Source organism: Eucyclogobius newberryi, unplaced genomic scaffold (assembly GCF_026437365.1).
Source record: "Eucyclogobius newberryi isolate DKJ021-1_F unplaced genomic scaffold, fEucNew1.0.hap1 SCAF_13, whole genome shotgun sequence".
Classification (NCBI taxonomy): domain Eukaryota; kingdom Metazoa; phylum Chordata; class Actinopteri; order Gobiiformes; family Gobiidae; genus Eucyclogobius; species Eucyclogobius newberryi.
The window spans coordinates 15282879-15297726 of record NW_027315757.1 but is presented as its reverse complement, the minus strand read 5'-3'; the positions used below and the strand labels follow the sequence as shown (position 1 = coordinate 15297726).

At 42.0% G+C, this 14848-nt stretch overlaps 1 protein-coding gene and 1 long non-coding RNA gene across 3 annotated transcripts in view; both read right to left on the bottom strand.

Annotated features, from left to right (window-relative positions):
- Positions 1-14848, bottom strand: part of LOC140358031 (protein shisa-6-like) — an 89897-nt gene that overhangs the window by 52278 nt on the left and 22771 nt on the right. For both annotated transcript variants that reach the window (XM_072442673.1, XM_072442674.1), the window contains exons 3-4: positions 9054-9149; positions 3337-3396 (exon numbers count right to left, since the gene is read on the bottom strand). In XM_072442673.1, the coding sequence (XP_072298774.1) occupies positions 3337-3396; positions 9054-9149 (156 nt within the window). The remainder of the gene's footprint in view (positions 1-3336; positions 3397-9053; positions 9150-14848) is intronic.
- LOC140358032 (uncharacterized) lies at positions 12775-13930 on the bottom strand. The gene is made up of 3 exons (XR_011926688.1): positions 13879-13930; positions 13748-13848; positions 12775-13439 (listed from the first exon to the last, which is right to left on the bottom strand). It is a non-coding gene; the product is annotated as an uncharacterized lncRNA (long non-coding RNA).

Genomic DNA, 14848 nt, shown 5'->3' with positions numbered 1-14848 from the left:
GACACCAGAGACTAGAACCCCTCGTCCCCTCGTCCCTTCACGAGACACCAGAGACTAGAACCCCTCGTCCCCTCGTCCCAACACTAGACACCAGAGACTATTTGACAAATAAAAATATCTGAGAGCGACTTTATTTTGTTGAATTAATGTTTAGAGTCCAAAAAGTTGTTTCTTTCGTGTAAATTCTGCATAAACTTTGACTGGAATGTCCCTGCTGTTATGTCACTTCCTTTCCCTGGTGTGATGTCACTTCCTGTCATTTTCTACACATTTTTCAACGTTTTCTCCACAAATACCTGCTCAATTTGCGTAAAACTATCATATATGTGTACAACAGGTATAAATATAACAAATAATGTCACGATTTTGAACATCGTCACTTTAAACTTGCTCTTGACGGTCTTAACTTTGTCATCAGGTGTTTTAGCCTCAGGGAGTTTTTGTCTGTGATTTGGGCTGTTTTCAGTCCAATTCTAGCTTTTTGGATTAAGCTAAAAAGTCAAAAACAGACAAACAAACTGCGGAAAAGGCGTGACCTGGAAGAACATGCAACAGGAGGCCATTTTGGTTTAGGGTTTAAAGTTCCGATCGAGGAAAACAACAATGTAGCGTGGAAATGAGCGACGTTTGACTCGACAGTAACCTCAAATGAAGCGACAGCGGCAGAAACAAACTAAAAGAATGTCATATTTCAGTGTGACATTTCTGTAAAAGTCAAAACACGTGAAACTGTTGCTTTTCCCTTCTTTGTTGTTTTTTCTAACGTTCTGATCGAGGTGAAGACCGAAGTTTCGATTGCTTGAAAGAACGTGATGTCGTGACGTGTTCAAACCAGATCGATCTGAACTAAGAAACTGGACTCAGTTTACACGGGAATAACAAATAAACAAACTCAGATCAGATGTTGTTTCACTGACAGCGCTTTGTCTGTCAAATGTGCAGAGGAAATAATGTGGAGGAGGAAATCAGGACTAAACCAGGACTAAACCAGGATGAAATCAGGACTAAACCAGGTCTAAACCAGGATTAAACCAGGACTAAACCAGGTCTAAACCAGGATTAAACCAGGACTAAACCAGGTCTAAACCAGGACTAAACCAGGAATAAACCAGAACTAAACCAGGTCTAAATCAGGACTAAACCAGGACTAAATCAGAACTAAACCAGGTCTAAACCAGGATTAAACCAGGTCTAAACCAGGACTAAACCAGGTCCAAACCAGGACTAAACCAGGACTTAACCAAGTCTAAACCAGGACTAAACCATGTCTAAACCAGGACTAAACCAGGACTAAACCAGGACTAAACCAGGTCCAAACCAGGACTAAACCAGGACTAAACCAGGACTAAACCAGGTCTAAACCAGGACTAAACCAAGACTAAACCAGAACTAAACCAGGTCTAAACCAGGATTAAACCAGGTCTAAACCAGGACTAAACCAGGACTGAACCAGGACTAAACCAGGACTAAACCAGGACTAAACCAGGTTTAAACCAGGACTAAACCAGGACTATAACAGGACTAAACCAGGACTAAAAAGGACTAAACCAGAACTAAAAGATCATCAAATCAAAGCAATTTGCGAATCATCATTTTAAATCACAAATAAAGTGATTAAAAGCAAAAGCCAAAGGAAAGTAATTCTTCCCCGCGGCTCAGATGAAATAAACATAAAGTCGACTTTGGGCTGTTGATGTTCGATTAATTTAGACGAGAAAGAAACGAGGACGATGAAGGAAATCAATTCATGCATTTTAAATATTTTCAGTCCAAATCAAGTGTGAGACGTTTGAGCTGCAACACAAATGTCAAAGCAAAAGACTCCAAAATAAACTGAGCAGCGGAGCGGCACTAATGACAAAATATCAGCTTTACACCAAATATTTCATCACTTTTACTCCGCATCATGTGATGATACGTTTATCCGTAGAACTTTTATTTAAGACCTGGTTTAATCCTGGTTTAGTCGTGGTTTAGACCTGGTTTAGTCCTGGCTTAGGCCTGGTTTAGACCTGGTTTAGGCCTGGTTTAGGCCTGGTTTAGTCCTGGTTTAGACCTGGTTTAGTCCTGGTTTAGCCGTGGTTTAGTCCTGGTTTAGTCCTGGTTTAGTCCTGGTTTAGTCCTGGTTTAAACCTGATTTAGACCTGGTTTAGACCTGGTTTAGGCCTGGTTTAGTCCTGCTTTAGTCCTAGTTTAGTCTTGGTTTAGTCCTGGTTTAGACCTGGTTAAGACCTGGTTTAGAGCTGGTTTGGACCTGGTTTAGTGCTGGTTTAGTCCTGGTTTAGCCCTGGTTTAGTCCTGGTTTAGTCCTGGTTTAAACCTGATTTAGACCTGGTTTGGACCTGGTTTAGGCCTGGTTTAGTCCTGCTTTAGTCCTAGTTTAGTCTTGGTTTAGTCCTGGTTTAGACCTGGTTTAGGCCTGGTTTAGACCTGGTTAAGACCTGGTTTAGACCTGGTTTGGACCTGGTTTAGTGCTGGTTTAGTCCTGGTTTGGACCTGGTCACTACACACTGGAAGAATCCAACAGCCAAGCTGCTGGTTACTGCTCGAATCCTTAACCCACTGCACCGCTGTCACGTCTTATTACAAAAAGGATCATTTATCTTTGGTAAATATTTATCATAGTTTTGTTTGCGTTAAGTTGCAGTTTGTGAAGACGCTTTGAAAAAAACATGTTCAAAATGACAGGACGTAGAGCTGAGTCCCTCTGTGATGTCATCAATGTGCGACACAGAGACAGTTTAAACCATGGTTGGACTAAATAAAGGTGTTTAATGGTCTTATTGTGTGTCAGACCAGAACTGTTGTGTCATTTATGTGGACTTTGGCTCTTGTTTACAGTCTGGTTGCTAGGTAACAGCTGTGGAATCACCTCTATGTCATATTTGTGCTCGTGTCTAACCAGGAAGTACAATTATAAACTTTACACTAACAGTCAAACTGGGACAAACGGGCAAAATGTTGAGTCAAATTTGAAATATAAATGTGTTCATTGGGTTCCAGGTAATTGTGTGTTTGACATGTCACATGGACTTTAAGTACTTTTCACAGTACATGTCACTGAAATACTTTAACTTGTATTGGAGAATTTTTTAACCATGCGTTTCTGTACTTTTACTCAAATCATGAAAAGCAGAACTTTGACAACCTCTGGGACTTGTTAGCGCTTCATCTACTGGCAGCAGAGAGAATTACCATGGAGAAACAAACAAAAGCTAGCTTCCCCCGACGTGCTAACGTAAACACGTTAAATGAAGGTGATTTGAGACAGAAACGCTCAGAACGAGTCGGTGATGATTTATGATCGCGGCGTGAGAACGACAGGTGCGAACCTACCGTAGGACATGGGCGGGTCCAAGTCTCCCTGCCACGAGCCGTCGTCCATGGAGCGCTGAGCTGTGGGCGTAAACACACAGAGAGCAGCGTTAGAGCGAGGAAAGTGACGCAGTGACGACGCAGAGGATTTAAACAGCATGGACACAAAACGTACATCAATAAAAGATTTCACATGTGCTCAATTTGATCTCCCTCATCCCAAAACCGTCAAACAGTAAGAAAAATCAATTAGAATAAACAAAAACACAGACGAAGTTTTAGTAGTTTTTGTGATAGAGCTCCCCCTGCAGGTCTCTTGTGATAATACATTGTCAATTGTTTCTTTCGTCCATTAAAACAAGACGGTTTAATCACTTAAAAAACACAATATTTTATGAAAGGGCCAGGGTTTCTCAGGAGAGTTTGCAAGGCTGTTTTTTTCCGCCCAGCGACAGCAGGGGCCGACGACGAGCACTTCAAAATGCACCAAACACACATATTTGACCATCACAGGGATTTAAAAAGATGATTAACAAGGTTGAAATGTGACTTAGTTCTGCTTTAAGGGACGAAACATTAAACGCTCCACTGTGGCGCCGTGTGGACGTGACGAAGCAGAACAGTTCAGGTCTGACCACAGAGAAAGTCCTCCTGGTTTTAAGGCTGGTCTTCGACGCCCGAGTCAATGCCCGAGTCAAGGCCCGAGTCCAGGCCAAAGTCGACGCGTGAGTCGAAGCGTGAGTCGACGCCCGAGTCAACGCCCGAGTCGACGCTACAATTCAAGGCCCGAGTCGACGCCCGAGTCGATGCCCGAGTCAACACCACGATCAAGGGCAAAAGAATAATACCTTTTTTCTTCTGGACTTTACGTCTTTGTACTTCCTGGGTTTAACTCGTCCAACATTGGCAAAGAAGTTTCACATTGTGGGGTAAAAAACATTGTGAAATTGAATTAGTGTTTGCAATGAAGACAAAAGAGCGTTGGCGTCGGTCCAGCGTCAGCAGGATTAAGAGGCACGAGAAGGAGATCTCAGAAAATGGTCTGAACGTCTGAGATGAAACGTTTGGACTGAGTCTGAGCTTGTTTCAGATCAGGACAAAGACGTGGCTCGAGTCCAGGAGAAAGTGTGAAGGAAAGAATGAGATGGAGGAGAAGAGAAAGAGGAGAAGAAGAGAAGGAGGAAAAGAGAAGGAGGTGGAGAGAAGGAGACAAGGAGAAGAGAAGGAGGAGGAGAGAAGGAGGAGGAGAAAAGAAGGAGGAAAAGAGAAAGAGGAGGAGAGAAGGAGAAGAGAAGGATCAACTGCTCTAGACCTGGTTTAGTCCTGTTTTAGTTCTGGTTTAGTCCTGGTTTGGACCTGGTTTAGACCTGGTTTAGTTCTGGTTTAGTCCTGGTTTGAACCTGGCTTAGACCTGGTTTAGTCCTGGTTTGGACCTGGTTTGGACTTGGTTTAGACCTGCTATGGTCCTGGTTTAGTCCGGGTTTAGACCTGGTTTAGTCCGGGTTTAGACCTGGTTTAGACCTGTTTTAGACTCGGTTTGGACCTGGTTTAGACCTAGTTTAGATCTGGTTTAGGCCTGGTTTAGGCCTGGTTTAGGCCTGGTTTAGACCTGGTTTGGACCCGGTTTAGACCTGGTTTGGACCTGGTTTAGACCTGGTTCAGACCTGGTTTAGACCTGGTTTGGACCTGGTTTAGGCCTGGTTTAGACCTGGTTTGGACCTGGTTTAGACCTGGTTTAGGCCTGGTTTAGACCTGGTTTAGACCTGGTTTAGGCCTGGTTTAGGCCTAGTTTAGACCTGGTTTGGACCTGGTTTGGACCTGGTTTAGACCAGGTTTAGACCCGGTTCAGACGTAGTTTAGACCTTGTTTAGGCCTGGTTTAGACCTGGTTTAGGCCTGGTTTAGGTCTGGTTTAGACCTGGTTTAGACCTGGTTTAGGCCTGGTTTAGGCCTGGTTTAGACCTGGTTTAGACCAGGTTTAGACCCGGTTCAGACCCGGTTCATACGTAGTTTAGACCTGGTTTAGACCTGGTTTAGACCTGGTTTAGGCCTAGTTTAGGCCTGGTTTAGACCTGGTTTAGACCTGGTTTAGACCAGGTTCAGACCAGGTTTAGACCCGGTTCAGACGTAGTTTAGACCTGGTGTAGGCCTAGTTTAGACCTGGTTTAGGTCTGGTTCAGACATGGTTTAGACCTGGTTTAGGTCTGGTTTATCCCTTCTTATGGCCATTTCTTTGACACATTGGTCCTGATCATGAAAAACACCATCAGCGTCACACGCTGCTCTGTTTTCTTCTTGTGACTAATGCTGGATTCTTTGGCCTTGAAGCAGTTTGCGGCATGATCATGTTTTAGTCCTGTTTTAGTCCTGTTTTAGTCCTGTTTTAGTCCTGTTTTAGTCTTGTTTTTGTCCTGTTTTAGCTCTTCTCGTGACAAACGCTGGCTCACTCACATTGTCTCTCGTCACATTTCTCACACTCCTGCTCTCTGGACCAACGCCACGCCATTGTCCTGGTCTGACGAAAACTGGACCAAAACCAGGACTAAACCAGGACTAAACCAGGACTAAACCAGGACTAAACCAGGACTACCCAAGGCCTTAAACAAGAACATAGCTCGGACCAAACCAGGACTGCACTAAAACAGGTCAAAAACGCATTTCAGTCTAGTTTTTATCAGGATGAAAACAGGGGATAAAACCATGACTAAAGAAGAACTAAACCCGATCTAAACCCGGATTAAACCAGGACTAAAGAAGGGCTACAAGAACAGAACTAGGTCAAAAAATGAACAGAACAAAACCAAAAAATATATTAGGAATACATTTAGACTAAACCAGGACTAAAACTAAACTGAACCAGGTCTAAACCAGACTAAACAGGTCCAAACCAGGTCCAAACCAGGTCTAAACCAGACTAAACGGATCCAAACCAGGTCTAAACTAGGTCTAAACCAAGTCTAAACCAAGTCTAAACCAGGTCTAAACTAGGACTAAACCAGGTCTAAACCAGGTCCCAACCAGACTAAACCAGGACTAAACCAGGTCTAAACCAGGTCTAAACCAGGTCCAAACCAGACCAAACCAGGACTAAACCCGGTCTAAACCAGGTCTAAACCAGGACTAAACCAGGACTAAATCCGGTCTAAACCAGGTCTAAACCAGGTCTAAACCAGGTCCAAACCAGACTAAACCAGGAATAAACCCGGTCTAAACCAGGTCTAAACCAGGTCCAAACCAGACTAAACCAGGACTAAACCCGGTCTAAACCAGGTCTAAACCAGGTCTAAACCAGGTCCAAACCAGACTAAACCAGGACTAAACCCGGTCTAAACCCGGTCTAAACCCGGTCTAAACCAGGTCTAAACCAGGACTAAACCAGACTGAAGAGCAGAAGGGCTGCATCAGGTCCAGAGCTGGTCTCAGGAAGATTGACAGCGGCGTTAGTCATTAAGAATAATAGCAGCAGTTGTGATGTGACGTTCTTTCTGAATCATCTCAAGTCTTTGTGGAGAAATGGCACTTTTCTGAAGTTGTGAAAGTCGAGCGTCTGAAGGGCCTTTGTCCACAGCTGTCAATCAAATCTATGTTTTCATAATGTTTCATATCGTCACAAAACCAGCCTCGGCCCAACCAAAGAAACACTGAAAAGCAATTAAATGTGTGAGGACCAGAGAACGTTTAACGAGGATTAAACCAGGATTTAACCAGGACTTATTCTCTGAGACGCTTTTTATCCACACCAGAGTTTGTGTTTCCAGACCTGATATAATCACAGACAAACCACACCTAAAACCAGACTAAACCAGGACTAAAACTAGACTAAACAAGACCTAAAAACAGATTAAATCAGGACTAAAACTAGTCTAAACCAGACCTAAAACTAGACTAAACCAGGACTAAAATTAGATTAGCTAATTTAGATAGCTAAAAGCTGACTAGGTTTAAAACAAATCTAAAACAGGGCTAAAACAGGACTAAACCAGGACTAAACAGGGCCAAAACAGGGCTAAAACAGGACTAAACCAGAGCTAAACCAGGACTAAACCAGGACTAAACCAGGGCTGAACCAGGGCTAAACCGGGACTAAACGGGACTAAACCAGGACTAAAACAAGACTAAACCAGGACTAAACCTGGACTAATACAGGACTAAACCAGGACTAAAACAAGACTAAACCAGGACTAAACCTGGACTAATACAGGACTAAACCAGGACTAAAACAGGACTAAACCAGGTCTAAACCTGGGCTAAACCAGGACTAAACCAGGACTTAACCAGGTCTAAACCAGGTCTAAACCAGGATTAAACCAGGACTAAAACAGGTCTATACCAGGACTAAACCAGGTTAAAACCAGGACTAAACCAGATCTAAACCAGGACTGAACCCGGGCTACACCAGGACTAAACCAGGACTAAACCAGGACTAAACAAGGACTAAACATGGGCTAAACTGATGTCCATCGTGAGGTTTCCTGTTTTCCAATGGTCAGAAATGTTCTGTTCTGTTTGTGTTTGTGACTTTCCTTCTCACATTCTGTCCTGTGTAAATCAGACGACGACACGTCACAGCGACATTTGAGCAGTCGAACGTGTCAGGTGTGAAAAAACAAAACGCTGCTCTGAAAAAGACTCTCTCAGAGTCTAAAAGCACTCTGCAGCTCCAGCATTAGTTTCATTTAGAGACAAATCCATTCATGCTTTTACCCTGCTTTGTGCTGCACATCCTTTCTTTGACATAGTTTAGACCAAATGTAGGCCTGATAAAGTCCGGGTTTAGACCTGGAACTCGGACGGTTTTTACTGTGGGACTTGGAGAGAAAGGTTTGAAAATGACTCTTAGAATAGATGATCAGAAAAACAAATGATGTCACTTTCCTGGTGGAGGACAAAAGAACCAAATCAGGACAAAAGCAAGACATTGCTTGGTTCTAAAATCAGCACAGTTTGGTCCTGTTCTAGTCCTTGTTTCGCCCAGTTCATTTTTGTGTTTCGGGATGGACTAAAAACACTAAAACAACATCTGGGTAAATCCAGGACAAAACCAGGGTTAAACACACCTCCAACTTTAGGTGAAGAAACACAAACTAAAAGAACTAAAAACACAGAAACGTGTGAAACACAAACTGCATTAGCACAAAGAGTCACAACCTCTCGAAAATTCTCATTTCCAATCATAAAGTCGCACACATTCTCTGCGCTCGCACTGAAATCACTCGTGTCCCAGTTTTCACGCGACTGAAGTCTTTTTTTGTCACACTTAAAATGTGTCAACAGCGCGTCCCGGTCACGGCGGATTCACAAATGCCCCGCAACCTCCACAAATGACCTGTGACCTCCACAAATGACCTGTGACCTCCACAAATGACCTGTGACCTCCACAAACGACCCACGAGATCCCCACAAATGACCCGCGACCTCCCGGATGACTCGCAACCTCCACAAACGACCCGCGATCTCCCGAACGACCCACAACCTCCACAAACGACCTACGACCTCCACAAATGACCCACAACCTCCACAAACAACCTACAACCTCCAAAAACGAGCCGCGACCTCCCTGACGACCCGCGACCTCCACAAATGACCCACAACCTCCACAAACAACCTACAACCTCCAAAAACGAGCCGCAACCTCCCTGACGACCCGCGACCTCCACAAACGACCCACAATCTCCACAAACGACCCACGACCTCCCCAAACGACCTGCAACCTCCACAAAGGACCCTTGGTGGACTCACCTTTCAAATGTCCACGTCCGAGCGTCACGAAGCCGGACGAGATGAAGTTGTGCATGTCCTGACCTCCGGGGAGCAGGTTCTCCTTGGCGTAATGACCTGCGAGGAGAACAAACGACGACACCATTATTCTAGATCGTTTTCCCGAAGAGTCGAGCGGTCAAACCATTATTCCTATTGCACTTTTTAAATCCATTTTTAACCAAGTAAAAGTTCAAACTCGGCAATTCACGGCTTCTAAATAGAGAACATTTTCAAATAAAGTGGTGAAAAACAGAAGTTGGATGTTATTTTTTGACATTTGGATGAAATAATGTCACTGTCTTTGTTATAAAAGGTCTTTTCGTCTGTGTTTCGGAGGCAAAAACTTTACAGAAGGTAAAGGAGAACACACAGAGCGGCAGAAGAGCACAGAGCGGCCACAGAACAGTCCACGTGCCAAAGCCTCAGGAGTACAACAGTGCACATCTGCCAGAGATGAGTTATCAAGTTAATCTCACTCTAAACTCATATAACTAGCACTACCAGAGCAACTGTTGACCACACCCTTCAGTTCCTTGCGTTGCCGCCATTGTTCTCTTTTCTTCTGTAGTTGGCAGTTGGCTAATGCTAGTGCCTATGCTAATAAACGTTAGCCTACTCGCAGACAGTTTTGAGGAGCCCCTGAACCTTAACCTGCAGAGACTCATCCAAGTGTGTGTTCAGGCTCATGTTCAGCTCCGCCTCCTCCAGAATCGCCGTGGCGCTGAGCTGCAGAGGTTGAATCAGCGCTGCTTCATGACTGAGCGGGAGCTTAAGCGCGAGACCATCAGGGTCAAACGCACTGGAAACGTGAAACAAGAGACTCACGTGAGGTCTGATTTCAGCTCCAACAAAACGCTACTCTACACCAGAAACAACTCAAGCCTGTCCGGTGCTTTTGTCATCAAGACTAAATGGTTTAGCCCTGGTTTTAACCTGGTTTTAACCTGGTTTAGTCATGGTTTAGTCATGGTTTAGTCCTGGTTTAGCCCCGTTTTAGTCCTGGTTTAGTCCAGATTTAGTCCTGGTTTAGCCTTGGTTTAGTCCTGGCTTCGTCCTGGTTTAGCCTAGGGTAGTCCTGGTTTAGTCCTGGTTTTGCCCTGGTTTTGCCTTGGTTTATAATAATAATAATAAATATAGCCGCAAGCGGCAATGATCGGCCCTCGCTACGCCGCCGCCACACCGCAAGAGGAGGGGGCGCTAACGCGCCCCAATTGTCCTTTTATTACGCCTACTGCTGAATCTGTGACCCTGTCACATCTTCTCCCCTTTGTTTTACCATCAAAAAGCAATTTTATTTTGAATTCTTGGCAAAATGTGCGGCTTTGCCGCACAGACACCGTGACTCTTTGAATGAAAATGTGGATAACTTTTGATGGTCCTGAAGATGAGTCTCACCAAATTTCAGGTTAATATGTCTAACGCCCTGGGAGGAGTTTGTGAAAGTCTAAAGTGTAAACATGTTCTGGCGATTTTCCCATTGGAATAACATGAAAGGTTTCGGTCATCGTTACGGCAACGCCATAACAATTATGACATGGGTCTCATTGACTTTTTTGATGGGGATGCTAAAATTGAGTTGTGTGTCAAATTTCATATAATTTCGCAAAACTAAACATTTAACCTCCATATAAAATCTGTAGGGGGCGCTGTGGCGCCAAATTAATTTATTTCACTTCAAGTAGGTTTAGGGCAAAGAGTTTAACAACTGATTCTAATTTGACGCAATTCGGACTTTATCTGCGCAAACGGCAGAAATTTTAAATATGGGAGATTTCTGAAATTCTAGCTACAGTTTGCGGCTTCGCCGCACAGAGACCGTGAGAGGTATCAATGTAATTTGGATAACTTTTGATGTCCCACTCCTCAGTAGCATTTTCACCAAATTTCAGCTTTTTAGGGCCAACGCCCTGGGAGGAGTTCGTAAAAGTACGACGTTTGGCAAAACTCCAAAGTCATGTTTAGCCATTTTTGAAGCAATATGGCCGACATTTGGTTGGGCGGACGGCGTTGCCATAATAATATTTTTTACTTCTCTTGTCACCATCTACCTCTGCGCCAAATTTCATGATTCTACGATCAGATTTTTTTTGGGTCATTTCCCATCTCTCAATGCATTTTTGGTACATTTGGGGGGCGCTGACGCGCCAATTTTTTTATTTTAGAAAAGGGAAATAGCCAGAATGTAGAGAGGCACGATTTTTAGAGGTGTGAACATTTTTGTGACTTTTCGTCAATGTTCACTGGGTGAAAAATAGGGGGGTTGGTCCCGAGAAGAAGAAAGAATAATATTCCGATGCGAAAACAATGTTTCCCATTTTTCAAATATCATAAACTATACATTTTCGGAAAGCGCTCGCCCTTTCCTACCTCATGGTGTGGGTCCCTGGTCACTGACGGGTACTTTCGTTAATTTTGAGTGGTCTCCGCCCACTTTGTGTTTTTGGCCCTCTATACAGTAATAATGTTCAATTTTTGCATTACATGCTTATATGCACGGAACATGCAAGAGATGGGGAACGTATTCGTGAGCTACTTAGCGCAAATGAGTGCTTTATAAGGGGATGACGACCGCTTCGCCCGTTTACAACGGTAATGTTCCATTTTCCTACTACTAATTAGTATACACGGGGCGTGCGTGAGTGAAGGAGTGCGTTAGTGAGTGTTTGGAAGTGGGCGAGCGCTTCGCGCTCGATTTCGTGCGCACTACGTGCGCACTTTCGCAGCCGTGCTTTGCACGGCCTTACGAGATTAATAGGCCTCTCGCCAGCTTGTGGCGCTCGGGCCTAATAATAATAACTTTTATTTATATAGCGCTTTTCAGTGACCCAAAGACGCTGAACATAATAAAAAAGGGGGGGTATTTACAGACAGGGGGGGACAGCACATACAATACACATTAATATACAGATAAAATGAACAAGACAGAAGAAGTAGAGAGAAAAAGATGGGGATGTAACAGGGGGTAGAAGAGTAGGCAATGGGGTAGCGGCAAGCCCCCGGAAGCCAAGATGGCCGCCATTGAAACCTATGGAGCTGCTCATTGGCGCATGGTTCCAAAAAAGTTTTTTAGTTCCGCATTACTTCCTGAACAGTGGTATATCTCCTCCCACTTTTGTGACGTCATCGCCGTGAGGCTTTGGCGTCGGGAGCGCGCACGTCACAGCAGCGTGAAAGACTGAGAACAGTCAACACGGACTTTTGGAATAATTCGGCTTGAAATATTCTGTTTACGTAACGTATAATGATGGATTGTTATATCCATCTATAAATATACATGTATCATGTTGTAAAGCTCTGATATTTAAGAGAATTATAAAGAAGTGTTAAGATAAAAAAGTCTGGTTTAATGACAATGAATTACATTTAGAGGTGGAATAACGTCCTCATCATTTTCTGTAGTTTTTGGTTTGGGTATTTATTTTGTTATTAACTTTTCAGTTATTTATTTACATAATATAATTTGGCCAATATGCATTTTTTTTAATCAGATGAGAAGAAAAATAAAATATAATCATCGATTCTGTTACATAATTGAGTTAAGCAGTATTTAATTATATTCAGTTTCCTTTTGTGTCGTTTTTTTTTATCATGTCAATCTTTAATAAATACAAAACACATTTGTTTATTAATGTATTTAATACAAATAATGAACATGAATGAACTTGTTCAATAAATGCAAATCTGATTATAACTACAAATGATAAATTGATTTTAGCCAGTTTTAGTTGAGTTTTAAAGCTACAATGAGTTTTAAAGCTACAATGTGGGAGTCCCTTATTAAGGAGTTTGAGTCTGTGTAATGTTCATTATTATTATCATCATTAATATAATCAGAAAAGGTTTATTCCATTGTCAAAGAACAGAATTCACAAACAGTGGAACTTGCTTTGGTGATTCAGTGCAACATAAAAATATTAACAATGATAAAACAACCTGTATAAGTCAAATAGAACAAACTGAATAAAATAAGGTATTCCTTTATTGTCCACACATGAGGAAATTTTGTTGTTGCAACACAGTAGATCCAGAGGAAAAGGACAGAAAACTTATAGGAAGTTTAAAAAACACTCTTAATAGATCGATCTTAATAGAAGAACTCTTATAAACAAAAACTCCTCTAGACAGAACCTCTCATACCTTAATAAAGAATGGAGGGGGAAATAAAGATAAAATAAAAACAGCGTAAGACAAAATAATACTAATAATAATGGTAAAATAAACACTCTTTTTACATCAGTTATATGCACATGAATGTGACATTATTGTGTTAAATACTGAATATCTCAGTATTTAACAAGACTTTGTTTCCATGGCTACGCAGTCTTCTGTACTTCAGTAACTGCACCGTTCAGCTCCATCGTATGACTGAGACAAACAGAACATGTCACAGCTTTAGATTATACAAGTCATATAACATACACTTCATATGTTTAGATTATACAAGTCATAGAACATACACTTCATATGTTTTAGATTATACAAGTCATATAACATACACTTCACATGTTTGTCCTGAAGCTGCTTCACAGACACATGTGACACAGGAGTGGCTCTTTTGAAGAACAATTATCATTTAGTTTTTTTGGTCATAACAAAACAGACATTTTATAAATTCAAAATACTGATTCTACACAGTTTACTTTTAGTCGAGGCAGAAGTTATTATTAAAATACCTTTTGCTTTGGAGTCGTCAGGAGTTTACTTGAGATGACTCTGTGTCTGCAGTGATTAGGTCTGCAGTGACCTGTAGTGACCTGTAGTGACCTGTAGTGACCTGTAGTGACCTGCAGTGACCTGTAGTGACCTGTAGAGCTCTGGACAGCACAGACAGACTAAACTCACTGGTCAGCACTCTGAAGATGAGAAAGATACTCATTAGAACATTGATATATTCTGCACATTTAACAGAGAAAAGCTGGAATATGTTATTGACAGATTTACATTTCGCTCTGTAACACAAAAGTTCCTCTTTTCACATTAATTTTTAAAGCTAGAACCAAAAGTCATTTATTTATGCATAAGTTTAAACCTTAGAAGTTAGAACATAACTCACATGTTTGCTAAATCTCTACATATTCCATGGAAGTAAATCCATGACATTTCTATAGAAAACAAGCGTGTGCTTTGTTTAAACATAGCACACGTCATTATTAAATGGGTAATAAAACCTCAAATGTGGTCTCAGCCCCTGTAAGTACAGCACTGTCACTTTTAAACACCTTTACATTTATATTTGTAAGATATTACCCATTTCAGCAGGTTATATTTGAATTATTGGTTGTGTTTTATAGCACATAATACAAACATCACTTTATTTCCCTTCTTTCTCTAGTTTTCCTTGATCTGTGCATAACCTCTTGTCTAATAGAACATTTAGTAAGAGAAATAATTAGTTATTTATTTGCAGAAGCACGAGCCATCACGACGTGTTATTGCATCTTTGTGTAGCTAAACTTTAGCTTACGTTAGCTCGTGTTAGCTCGTGTTAACTTGTGTTAACTGTGTAATCGTTGATTTACACTTCATATGGAACAATGTGTGAAACGTGAGGAATGACATACAAACACAACTCACGTGTATTGTTGGTCTCGTCTCGTCACTTTCTTCTGCTTGTGTTCAGTTTCCGTCACATGTTCTTTTGAAGCTCGTTCATGAGGGTGACGTGCGCGCTCGGTGCGCGTACACCGTTCACCGGAAGGTTAAAAATGTATTTTTTAAGTATTTTAGAAACAGTTGAAGAGTGAAATTCCTTCTATTTTATTTTTAGACTAAAA